Source organism: Echiichthys vipera, assembly GCF_963691815.1.
Source record: "Echiichthys vipera genome assembly, chromosome: 20".
NCBI lineage: Eukaryota > Metazoa > Chordata > Actinopteri > Perciformes > Trachinidae > Echiichthys > Echiichthys vipera.
In genome coordinates this window covers 12,478,154-12,491,483 of record NC_139845.1, presented here as the reverse complement: position 1 = coordinate 12,491,483, position 13,330 = coordinate 12,478,154, and the positions used below count along the sequence as shown (strand labels likewise).

At 38.3% G+C, this 13,330-nt stretch overlaps 1 protein-coding gene across 1 annotated transcript; it reads left to right on the top strand.

The window, feature by feature from the left end:
- Positions 1 to 2,256: 2,256 nt before the first annotated feature.
- LOC310962876 (tetraspanin-8-like) lies at positions 2,257 to 11,519 on the top strand. Its single transcript, XM_083935483.1, has 9 exons — positions 2,257 to 2,423; positions 3,781 to 3,846; positions 4,800 to 4,916; positions 5,080 to 5,154; positions 6,186 to 6,281; positions 6,634 to 6,726; positions 7,015 to 7,086; positions 7,638 to 7,721; positions 9,977 to 11,519. The coding sequence occupies exons 1-9, from the start codon at positions 2,364 to 2,366 to the stop codon at positions 10,109 to 10,111; spliced, it is 798 nt and encodes a 265-aa protein (XP_083791609.1). The 5' UTR covers positions 2,257 to 2,363; the 3' UTR covers positions 10,112 to 11,519.
- The last annotated feature ends 1,811 nt before the right edge of the window (positions 11,520 to 13,330 follow it).

Below are 13,330 nucleotides of genomic sequence, written 5' to 3'. Positions count from 1 at the left end.
GATACATATCCCTGCATTAGTGTGTGTGTGTATGTGTGTGTGTGTGTGTGTGTGTGTGTGTGTGTGTGTGTGTGTGTGTGTGTGTGTGTGTGTGTGTGTGTGTGTGTGTGTGTGTGTGTGTGTGTGCGTGTGCGTGTGTTCGGTGCGTGTGCGTGTGTGTGTTTGTGCCTGTGTGTGTTCATCATGCTTTCCGGATGTTTCGGGAAATGCTCCACTCAGGATCTGCTTTTACAATTTTCAGGAACTCCAGGGACCGATAATGTTGCAGCAATGTGCATCTGAGTCCATGTGTAGGTGAGTAAGTGGCAGATAGATAGATAGATAGATAGATAGATAGATAGATAGATAGATGGATAGATGGATAGATGGAGAGAATGGGTCTCCGATGGGAGGTCATGTGATGCAGCCTTTCACTAGTTCCTTTGTTCATCCAAGACAACAGCAGACAAAAAGTGCTTTATGGGAGACCCAGTTGAAGGCAAGTTCACGCACAAACTCAAATGCACACGACTTTCGACCATTTCAGCTCCTTTTTTAGAGCTTTAGAGCTTCATGATCCGTCTTCAGATCAGTCTAGTTCCCTCTCTGGTCTGTAACATTATCAGGTTTGTCCTTTTCACTGTCTGTCTGTACTTACAGGTGCACTCCCAAGCTTTCTCTCTCTGGCCCGACCCCGACACACAATGAAATCAGCCAGTATTATAAACTATAAAAAAAAAGGCTCATCCAAAGTGATATTATCCTGTTAAATTGGGGGGGGGAAATTGTGTGTCTGAGCGAAAATAGCCCAGACACCATTTACAATATCTATGATTGTGTTCTCTTCTGCAGCTGATGATTCATATACAGATTAACTTTATTATCCCCACAGGGAGATGGCGTACTGCTCTAGATACCAATCCACAATGTGTTAAGGCGCGGCCACACATAAGCACATGCAGGCGTCAGACCGCCGCCTGCGGAGGCGATGTTACACAGTGGTCAAAGTTGAACGCCATGCAAATTTGCTTCGCTCCTTTGCTGAAGTGAATGGGAGACAAGTGTTTATCTTGTGTTTCTGACAGTGCCTTAGGACTACATAGCTGTAACAATCACATTTAGACCATCTCTTAATTTGACCTGCGGCTTTTTCTGCTTATTATCTGATCCATAATAATTCTCAGTATCCTATGTGTTGCATTTCAATCTCAAAGCATTACACATACTGTATAGCCTAGCCTATATGTGCGGTAAAATTTAGGCCTATCTAAGCTATTGTCGATTAGTTTTGTATATTGATAGGTATTGTATAGTTTTTTACACATCATTTTTGTCTTTTTTGCCAATCTGCTTTAAAACAGAGATGGAGACTTGAACTCGAGTCACACTTGCACACACAGTGACTTAAGATAACCTTAGACTTGTCCTCAAAAGACTTGAGACTTGATTTGGATCCCTGATTTAGGACTTGTGTACAGTCTTTATTTAATCGTTTTATTATATTTTTGCCTTGAATATCATTCTCTTCTTTATCATCATAAGTATAGGCTAACCCTGTGCATCTGGTGCACGCACCACAGGTGACTGTAAGCTGCAGCAGCAACAAGGTGGTGAGCACACCTGCAGCTGCTGTGCCATTAGTCATAACCTTTAGCTATGACAACTTCATACAAGGCCCAAACAAAAAGAATCGCTGAGTTCAACATCGGCGGTGTCAAATTAAAGGATGCTGGCTTGCTCAAGAGACTTGAGACTTGACTTGGTCTTGTGACCAAAGATACTTGACTTGGGATCAAATCGTCCAAAACACATATAAGCACAAGCCCTAGATGTTATCTTTAAAATCTCAAGAACAATGTGTACTTAAAACCAACTTCATAAAGGTTTCAGCAGCCCAGAGGCGCAAGGTGCCCTCAATACAGAAGAAAAGATTCACTTTTTTCAACCCTTTCCTGAACACTGAACAATCTGTTTCCCTGAATTATATTAATGGTGCATACACTTCTCCAACTCCGCACACACACACACACACACACACACACACACACACACACACACACACACACACACACACACACACACACACGCACACACACACACACACACACGCACACGCACACACAGACACACGCTCACACACGCTCGCACGCACGCACACACACACACACACCCCAAGCCTCTCCAGATGGGGAGGGACTTTCACCAGAACAACATGGGGGCTTCCTCCCCCCTCTACGCCCACGGACACACACAGCAAGTTGCTGTATGCGACAAGAAGTCTTTCTTTCTCTGTATTTAAATCAGGGTCAGGCCTCCCTTGATACCGTGGATTGTCTGTCAGAGCCACAGGGGAACTTTTTGACCGCGAGTTTAAAGTCAACGAAATGGGGAAAGTGAACGTCTGTTTGAAACGGAGTTACATTATCGTGATAAGTTTGATCGCGGTAAGTGTGTTTTTTCGCCTTCTTTTTCTGCCTCTGCTGCTGCTTGTGCCCTGAGAAAGTAGAGCCCAATCCAACCAGAGACCCTTGGGTTTGTTAATGCAGATTATTCCTCGTGTTATCCGTGAAACTGTGCATAAAGCAGCTGTCTACAAATCGATTCAAGACAGTTGTTTTCAACTTCTTAAAAAAATAAATGTGATGCCTTATTTCACCTAATTTTTTTTGCGCATTTTAGGTCCTTAATTAAGAAAACGCGACCCTTTAATTTAAAAGATATATATAGGCTATATTATATATATATATGTATAAATATGTTTGCATATACATTAAGGGGAGAGAGTGAACCTCCAGTGGGTGAAAGGTGAATGCAGGCCTGCGTGATGGTGCTTTCCATAACAAAACACAATTCTCCAGATGATGATGAGCAGAACAATTCGTATTTTTAAGAATTAACACAACACCCCTTTGATAACATTTGATCATATGGTGGATGTGCCTGCACTGTATTGTAATGGTCTATTGTTATTTGACAGCATATTAATAAGCATTTCTGTAAATATGCCAGATTTAGCCTGTAGATTTTGATCTACAGTCCCTGGCCAGATGTTACAATAGGCTTCCTAAACAGAAGGGCTGAGAAAAACATTCATAAACTTCTTAATTTAATGTTCAAAGTTGTTCACAGCAAGCCTGAAACAAATATTGGTTGATTCATTGTTTGGTGTATTATAAAATGTCAATAAAAGGGAAAATGACTATTATGTATTCTTAAAATAAAGAAAAGGGAAAAAATGAAGGGCATTCTCAAAATGTATAAATATGCTGGAATATTTAAAATATTCATGGATCATTAAAATATTATCTGGATTACTTTGCTGTTTGTTGCGGTCATCTTCATTTTTTTCTCCGATTATATGTCAACAACAGTAATAACCGTAACAAAACACTGAACATAAAAGACTCTGCATGTGTCCAAACCTATAATCAAGTGTGTCTGTCTATTCTGTCTCAACATGTTACAGTAGCCTGGGAAACTGGATTGTGTTTTTTTTTTATGCTTTGTTGTTTGTGTGTCCCAACAGCTTCTTTTATAACCCGCAATGTTGTTATGCATGGCCGGCAGTTGCCTCCCTGTAGTATTTATAGATTCATAATTCGATTCAACACACCACGAGCAACATGCTGCTCTTCATCATCATTTCAGCTGTTGGTTGGATTCGTTTGACCTCGCTTTGGGATGTAGAACCAATTTTCTGGCTTACATGATGAATCGGTTACACACATGTAACCTCTTAACCTGATTGCTGTTTATGGCCCTAAATGTAGTGAATAATGAAGTGTGTTGTTGTTGTTGCAGATCGTCAGTGCCCTGCTGCTGGCAGTCACTCTCTTTAGCCACGGATACTTCCATGAAGATGAAGAGGTAACACACTTATATATGTAGTTCTCGTCCTTTGAGGGATCATAGAAGTCGTTTTGTATACTTAAGCTCACCACAATACATGGTGGTTAACCAGCATCAGCCATGTTAGATGACAAAGCTACCCTATTTTAGACATTCTTATGTCTTCATGGTTTCAAAGCATCACTTCTAATCCACTTCAAACTCCTTGTTTTTGATTATTTTAAAGATTATTTTATTTTATTTGTATTATTTTATTGTATTACTATTCTCCATATCATTGTTGTATCTTATATATTTATTGAAATATAATATTGTGTGTGTGTGTGTGTGTGTGTGTGTGTGTGTGTGTGTGTGTGTGTGTGTGTGTGTGTGTGTGTGTGCGTGTCCTGCAATGAGTTTCACTGTATTTCTTTTATTATACTCTGTATAATGTGTATAATTTTGTGGAAGGACTCCTTCGACAATGAGATGATTCATCTTAAGGGGCTATCCTGAATGCTGTAAATAAATTCAAACTTCAAATTCCAGGCATCCAACAAGCAAATCTGTACAGATAAGCCCTCTGTCTTTATAGAAAATCTTTCAGACATGTAAATACTGCAGGGGACAAATGATCGATAGAATTCCAGGTTATCCAGGAAATCTTGCAAAATTCCCTCGCTGAAGTTACACATATTATATAATACCTGAAAGTGGCAATTGTGCTGGCTTCAACTAAATAATGTTTTGAACTTTGAACAGTAACAGTGCTGGAATAATACGTCTCTGTGTATAGAGAAACCTTGACATTCAGAATATTATGTATATAGTAGCAATTTTTGTAGAAACTCTCGAGATTGTCCTCAGGAACTAAAGGCAACAATTGGGATACTTCAGCAGTGTACACGCACTAGTGCTGCCACAGGGCATTGAACTCAAGCTTTGTCCTTGTTGAGTTTGCAGACCTGGTTCTCTGTTTGTTTTCTCCGCAGATAGAGAAGATGCTTGCAGGCCTTCATGCCATGTATATTATTTCCATCATTACCCTTGTCTTGACCATCATTGGTGTGTATGGTGCCTGCAAAGAGAGGAAATGGGCCCTTATAGTGGTGGGTATAATACATATAGCATTATTAAAAGTATAAGTTTCCCAGAATCTGATTGCTCATGAGTGTGTGTGTGTGTGTGTGTGTGTGTGTGTGTGTGTGTGTGTGTGTGTGTGTGTGTGTGTGTGTGTGTGTGTGTGTGTGTGTGTGTGTGTGTGTGTCACAGTTTGTAGTCGGAATGATCCTGAGCAGTCTGTTCATGATTGCATGTGAAATTCAAGGACTGGCCATGCGACCAAAGGTATTTACAAAGTTGCCTTTGAAATGTGTTGTTCTTTTGCAACATTTCTTATAGACTCAGTACAAACGTCCATATACACGACCATACGTATAAGACTATCATCGACTGAAAAAAACAGATGCCCGGGGGAGAGGGAGGACAAACTAACTGGTTCAACTCATCCAAGTTGGGCTACAGCCACACTACTACGTTTTCAGTTAAAAATGCAGATCTTGCTTCGTTTACACATCTGCTTTACAAATGCTGCTGAGCCTGTTTTAGTTTGAAAAGTCCAGGGTTTGGTTTTAGTCTGGATGGGTAGAAACCGAGAGTAGAGCCGACAAAACCGATATATGGGTCTGCAGATGGGTATCGGAGTATACGTTTTCCAATACGCGCTGATATGAAAAGCTTTTTTACCTGGAGCGATTTTGAAATCGGGAAATACCAGCCAGCCATTTCGGTAATCTTTGATTGTTTTTTCCCTCTAAAATCGGTAACATATTAATAGTCCCATATTAGTTGTGCCCCAACGGAGACCTTTGAAATGAAGACGCAGACTCCCATTTCAGTCAGTCAGTTTTATCAGTTAGATAGGCCGGTAGTGATTTCATCACTCTTGTTGACGCTCCTTTCCCTTTGCCAGGGCTTCCTCTGGCAATGGATAATGCGTCCGGTACGGATTCAGTATGTTGCCATATTTGCCATAGTTTTACACTGCCATTGCCGCCCTATACTGGTGTTATTTTCAGTAACAGTTTCACCTCGTCGATCCAAATCTCTCGTCTTACTTTTCACAAGTACTTGATGTGTTTCCAACTTATATATCCATGATTTTCAACCGCAGAGTAATGTCAGACATTATGCTTCCTGTTTAAACTGGCATGCCCAGTGTAGTAAATAAAAGGTGTAGTAAAGAAAATGTGTAATGCATTTTCAGGCATGTCAATATGGATTGGGATTATTTCTGATACAGAGTTTTTTGTGAATCACAAGTAAATAAAAAAAATGCTAGTTGTTTAACTTTTCTATGACTTTGTTTTGTTCCGCAGGAGGCAGAAGAACTGAAGATGCAATACCTAAGTATGCTGCCGCTGAGTAATGCTAGTGACAGTATCACAGACCACTTCAAGGATGTACAGATTGAAGTAGGTGACCTCGTGTGGGTGTGAGCTTGTGTATGTGTATGTGTATATTGTATATTGTATATTGTGTTTAAGTATATTTTTGTCTTAGTTTAGAAAACACACCGTATAAGATCCAAGTGCTTTAGAAAGGGATAAACCAACTTAGAACACAAACTGACAGCACAGAAAGCATAAATAGACACACCTAGGTGAATTAGGCTTTTAACTCCGAAGGTTTTTTAGTTGCAACAATCAAACACAGCATGGAAAAAAAAAGTTGAATAGATTATTACTAGGAGGAATCAGAAGGTGGGGTTACAAAGTCTCTCTATGTATTCTAATTTTCTCCTCTTCCTTCTGTCTTCCTTGTCAGTTGCAGTGTTGTGGACTGGATCAGGGCTATCTGGATTGGGGCTACAACATCCCAACGTCCTGCCTGTGCACTGAGGAATCCAGTAATCCATGTGTGAGGGTGACAGCTGCTCAATGTCTATACCAAGCTCTTGTGTACAAGGACCCATTGATGTATAGTATTCATTGGTTCCGCTCAAAGAAGATTGTAGATCAATTAAGGTTTAACATGGTGTGAAAGTATTTTTTTTTATTCACGGCCACTATGAGGCTAATATCTGCAGTTCAGAGTACAAAATGTCTTTGAATGAATTGCCATGAAATCTAGTACACACATTAATGTGCCCATCAGGAGGAATTGTAACAAAGCTGTTGATTGTTGATTCATGTCTGTGTATTCTAGGTGGCAGCTCCCAGAGACAGCAGTCTGTTTGAGCACACGGTCGATGACGAGCCCATCATGATTTATAACGAGGTAATAAGCACATTCAAATTAAAATGTTATTTGTAATGTAATCAAATTTTTACACTTGGTTGATGTGCATATACTTACGCTATGTGTACATAAAACAACCATACGTATGTTGAATTTCATAAGTTCCCTATTAAAAAAAGAAGATTTGGATTTCTTTATGTCTAGTTGAACACTGTTTTGGAGCGCTACATGAAAAATAAAGCAAATCACATTTATCGTGAGCAAAAAACTGAAAAACCTACATATATTCATATGTAATAATAATTTGACATAATGCAGCATTTATACTTTGCAGAATTGGTTTGTTTTTCCAAGTCATCAGGTCTAGTGAAGCACTGTTCTGTATTGCTGCATGGGTCTGTATTTATAAAGCCTCCTAACAGAAATGCTTATAAAGGCCTAAGAAATTCTAAGAATTCACAAAATATTGTTTCTGTTGTCTGGATTAGAACTGTGGTTTTCCAGCCTTTTTCTCTCCTGATCCCTTAAAATGAAGTAATGTAAACTGTAAACTGAAAAGTTCCATTGATTGATCTGCTCTCCTGTTTCAGTCATGCCTGCCGTACTTGATAGCGCATGAGATGATGGCCATTAATGCTGCACTGGGGGTAATGCTGGGAATAACATTATTCTGGGTACGTACTGTCTTCATATTGATCTACTCAAACTTCACTATCACATGGTCGTTGTTCATTTATCCACCAGCACTGCGCTTTAATAATTCACAGCTATTGACAACATCTCATCTGAAGTAGCTCTTTTGGAGCTTTGCATTTGTTTGCCCAGTTGGAGGTTCAAAGTTCATTATTGAGCTCAGAAACTGCAACTAACAAAACAATCTCACCCCAAGGTCCATTTAGCAGCAAATCCGGAGTCTTCACAGTAAATTCTCAGTTTTTCTGTTTCCTTAAGGGACTAGGTGAAAATGTATTTGGGCGGGGAGTGCACCTGAAAAACAACCTCCCCACTAATATTTAAAAAAAGTGGTGAATATGACAGCTCATTGCATCATACAAACGTAAGATTCATTAAGAATATTAAATGGTGTGCTTTTTTAAACTTTATATGTAAATGGAAAAAAAAAATGATCACATCGACCAAATTTGACACTTATTTCTCCCTGGGATGGGAGGAATAGTCTATTTCAGGCTGATTTTCAAACTAAAACATCTCTGCTCATCCTTCTTTTACTGACAAGCTGCCGAAATCCAGATATAAGCTAATATAAATGTTTAAACAGTCATCTCAGTGTCAGTCAATCATTACTGTGCGTTTAGAGCAAGAAGCTTAACAGGCAGCAGCAAGTTTAGTTTAGTTTATTAAAATCCCCATTAGCTGCAGCAAATGCTACCGCTCTTCTTCCTGGAGTCAGACACATTCATACTATTATAATAATGCGTCATTAGAATAAGAATACATTTATAGAATAGAAATAGAATTAAAAAACATACAAAAACAAAACAAAAAACATCTCGACAGTACAGTTATTTTCGCTATGCAAATTATATAAATGGACCTTCAGAATGATATTATACTGTAAGCCATGTTATAATTCACCGTACATATGTGATAAAATCCTACCGTATCAATAACAAACTCTCAATATCACATAATTATACTATATATCATATTAATGTCAATATCACAACCATATAGGTTATGGTTGTGATATTGACATTAATATTATATATAGTATAATTATGCCATATATATAATATATTCCATATTGAGGTCAGTAACTGGCAATCATACTATATATCACATCAATATCAATATCACAAAATCATACTATATATCACATCAATATCAATATCACACAATCATACTATATATCACGTCAATTTCAATATCACAAAATCATACTATATATCACATTAATATCAATATCACATAATCATACTTTACGTATATCATCAATATCATACTACATATGAGGAGCTCTTTTCCAAAACGCTATAAATCCATTTTAATAGTTTTCAAAATGGTTTATTGGCTCAGTCTGAACATGTTGAACGGACGGATGAAACAAAAAACTCTCCCGCTACAGAGCGCCGCCATGTTGGATCGCATAGCACGCTCACTGAATTCTGATTGGTCGAGAGGACGTATCGCATATAGGCTAAAAATAGGTTTGGCGCTGGTCGCGGTTTGGAAAGGAACTGCATCTTGAGGACCATTTTAAACAAGGAAATATAGCAATTTGGCATGAAACATTGATGATGCAGTGAAAAGGTTCTGTATTTTTTTTAAATTTGGCTTTTATCTCGTTTTGGAAAAGAGCTCTTCATATTATGTTAATATAATCATACTATATACCATATTCATATCAATATCTGATAATCTATTCCATATTGATATCAATATCACACAATCTTACTATATGCTATATTAATATCAATGGTGCTGTGAAACAAATAGAAAAAATAAGAAATAAATCTGAGGGACATCTGCTCACTCAAAAATGTCTGCTGAACATCCATTCAGCCAAAAGAACACACACCCCTCTCCCCTCCTAATCATTTACATCCGGTCCCTAAATCAGATCAAAACTGTCTCAGGAATTTCTATTTCAATTGAAACTAACTAACATGTCAATCTGTCTTTTTCACAGCAGACATTTTGACTCGTGATAGCAGGAAAGCAACATTTGTTTCAGCATTAATGACTGCTCTGTTGCTAAATGGAATTCAACTGTCATTTGTGCTTTCCTGTCAACATGTCTTCAGTGAAAGACGCATGTCGTTCAATGCGTTTTCTTTCTTTTCTGCCCCCCTTAGTCTCTTTCTAAAATTAAAGCTCTATTTAAAACAACTATATTTATATACAGTAGGATGAAACCAAAAAATATGAATGGGAAGTAAAGAACCGTCTGTTTCTCTGTCCTTTTTAGATACTGTCGGTGGTGTTGTGTATTTTCATCCTGTGTCGGCTCAGTAAGAAGGAAGATCTCCCTGTGGTGGTCTACAGTCCAGAGGCAAAAGCAGGCAACTACACTGCTCTCGCAGACGCTGCAGAGTACACTTGATTGGGACGCGATGCAAGGATACGTAGTGTTTTTGTGATGTTTGAATTTCTCAGACGTTGCCTCCAGTGAAGTGACGTGGCATAGAAAATGTACATTTTTGTTCATTTTTTAAATGTAATTGTTTGGGTAGTATGTATTTGTTTTATTTCCCTTCAAACCATTTTATCCTAATCCCCGTTCTTACAGTGGGAAAATTGTGGGCGATAAAAATGGCCGGAAGCAGCTCATACTGGGAAAGAGTATGTTCTTTGTTGTAATCAAAGAACTGTCAGTGAATACATCTTAACTTTCTTCTGATGTTTTCATCCCAGATTAGAAGAGTCATTTAACACATTAATCCAAAATGTACTTGCAGGCAGGAAACTGATGTGCATCGTAAGATATGGAAATAGTATGAATAATTGTGGATGGTTAAAGAAAATGTGGTTTGAAAAAAAAACACAGATAAAGATACGACTAATTGAAATTATAGATGTATTCAAGCTTTAATGAGAATGTCCGTATTTTGTGGTTTTGTAGCTTTCTGTATCGTATTCTGCCAAACTCTATTCTTCTCAGCGTTTGCGTTACATTTTTGAGTAAATACGCTACTGGAGCACATGCAAGGCCTTATAGTATAGTGCTTTATATCATTCTGTGTCACTGATAGGTATTGGTACTGTGTGACAGAGTATTTCCAGGATCAGATGCTTTGGTTTAGGGCAGGAGGAGATAGGACCAGATAACAGGGAAGGGGCCAGTAATAAGCTGTATTTTTACATATTTTAGGTGCCAAAGAAGCAAATCCAAAGCTGCGTCAAAGCCTCCAATCACTCCTCTATCCTCTGCATAAAAAGGAGAATGTACAGAAAAGTCGGTTTCCCCCACTTCCGAATCATAAATTGACAGTGTAGAAAACAAAGCAGCCGCAGTGTTTCTGTTGATTTTTGTCTGTTTGTTTCCTGGTTTGCATCAAGGCTATGGAAGGAGGTAAGAACACCAATCAAAGATGGCGGTGCTTTGAGGTATGACACATGCGCAGTAAAATCTAGTCTGCAGTTGCCTTGAGGCTCCATACACACTAGAAACAGAAGAAAAAACGGGCCATCCCAACAGCACCTGAGCAGAAACCATCACTTTAATCGTAGCACCATCTGCTGGAACCACAGCTCCAGTTCCACTGCGCATGTGTCATGCTCCCAAAGAGCCGCTATCTTTGATTGTTGTCCTTGCCTCTTTCCATAGCCTTGGCTTGCATTCGTGGAGACAGGTGTCAGTTTGTAATGTGTGACCTCAAAGGTAAGCATCACTACATTGTGTGTGGCTTTGTATGTCGTCCACAAAAGGACATGTTGAGTGATATCCATTGTCTGTTTTAAGAGGAAAGGGTGTGTAACTTCAAATTAAAATGGGTAATGCTGAAATCCCATTGGGAGACTCCTCCATTTCTTCCGCACTGGCAGCTACTGGGTTTCTTTTCTGATGATCATTGATTGATGATGATTCAGTCTCACGGATGAAATGAAAACAAACTATCCAACAAGTTATTTTCTCAGAGAAACTGAGCAGTGGCGGAAGAATTCACAAAATTTAAATGTCAAAATACTTTGTTATGAATTATATTATTATGTTATTTTATTGTTTTATGTTATTTGTCTAAAATGTGGTGGAGTGAAGGTCTGCAGCTAAAAATGGAAATACTTAAGGTCCCATATTGTAAAAAAAGAAGTGAGATTTCCCTACCTTCCATGCTGAAAGACAGTCAATATTGCTCTACTCAGTATTCAGTGTTAAAGTGATTCTAAAATGCTCTGGACATGATCTCCTGCTTCATGCTGGTGTAAACGGTAACAGTGAACACAGCAGACGTGTGTGTGTGTGGCTCTTGTTAATTCTCTATGGGTATACCACCTCTTTACCTTACAAGACTACAAACTGGGCTTTTTTTGGGAGGGGGTCTTAAAGAGACAGGCGCTAAAACACAGGTATATTCAGATAGACAGTATGAGAAAAAGAATGTTTTTTTTTTTACATTCAAGCATGTAAAAGTGTTCTAGTAGAAACCCAAAATACAAATGTGAATCTGAAAATGAGCATAATATGGAACCTTTAAGTACAAGTACCACAGTACTTACTGGAGTAGATGTAAGTTTTTCAGCTCAATTTCAAAATAAAAACATCAAAAGGAACAAGAATCACATATTTTATTCCTGCTATTTACAAAATATTACATACGTTCATTCCATAAATTTAAAACAGTGTATGACAGAAATAAAAATACCATACTTTGCAAGAACATATTGTATATTAGGCATTAATGGTTAAAGTGCACAGGTAGACATTGGATCTGCTGTTTCAGATGAAATTCATGTGACAATATATTAGTCAAGACTGAGATTTCAACCACAGGCAGCTCATGCAGCAAGTCATATTAGGGGTGATGTGGCGTAAAGGCTTCTCTGGTGAGAGTGGCATCAGTTGGGACATTGCAGTCTCTACACGAATATTGGTGACGCGTTTTCCTATAAGAGCCTCTCACAATCTGTCTGTGGTGGTCTTGCCAAAATGTCTCCAAACCTTGAAATTCAATTTTGGAGGCAAGATATTTGAGGATTTACTGCATGTCTACTGAATGTGCTACCAAGTAGAATTGCCTCTCCTCCTAGTGGGTTTCGTTTTCCCACTAAATGTGCTTTAATAACGACTGAATGGAGTGATAAAGTTTTAAATATTCATTGTGCATAACAAGGGCATCGAGACATTCCGTTGCCCCGATGACGGCTGCGGCTCATTCCGTTGTCCAACCTGATTATTTACCCAAGAAAATACATTGCTTGATAATAAATAAATGATTATATTTCAATCAAAGCGCTTTGTAAACACTGTTTAAGAAAGGTGCTACATTAGGGTTATTAATATGATTATTATCAAAGATTATTGGTTGCTCTAATGCTGTAAATTCAATAAGTGAGCTTAAGACAAGTACGAATATTTAAATATTTGTTTAAAAGAAGTTGGTCCAGTCGACAAAATTAAAGCCAATAATTGATAAATGATTCAACTTTTAGCTACAGTAGACGCTATTAGATTAATATCTGTCTTTTCAAAGACTCAGTGATGCATCCAGGTAAATAAAAATGATCAGAATACTATCCAGATAAGACGACACTTACTGTCAATAACAAAATGCCTGGATCGGATCCAGCTGTTCAAAGAAAACTGATGGCAGATTTATGCTTG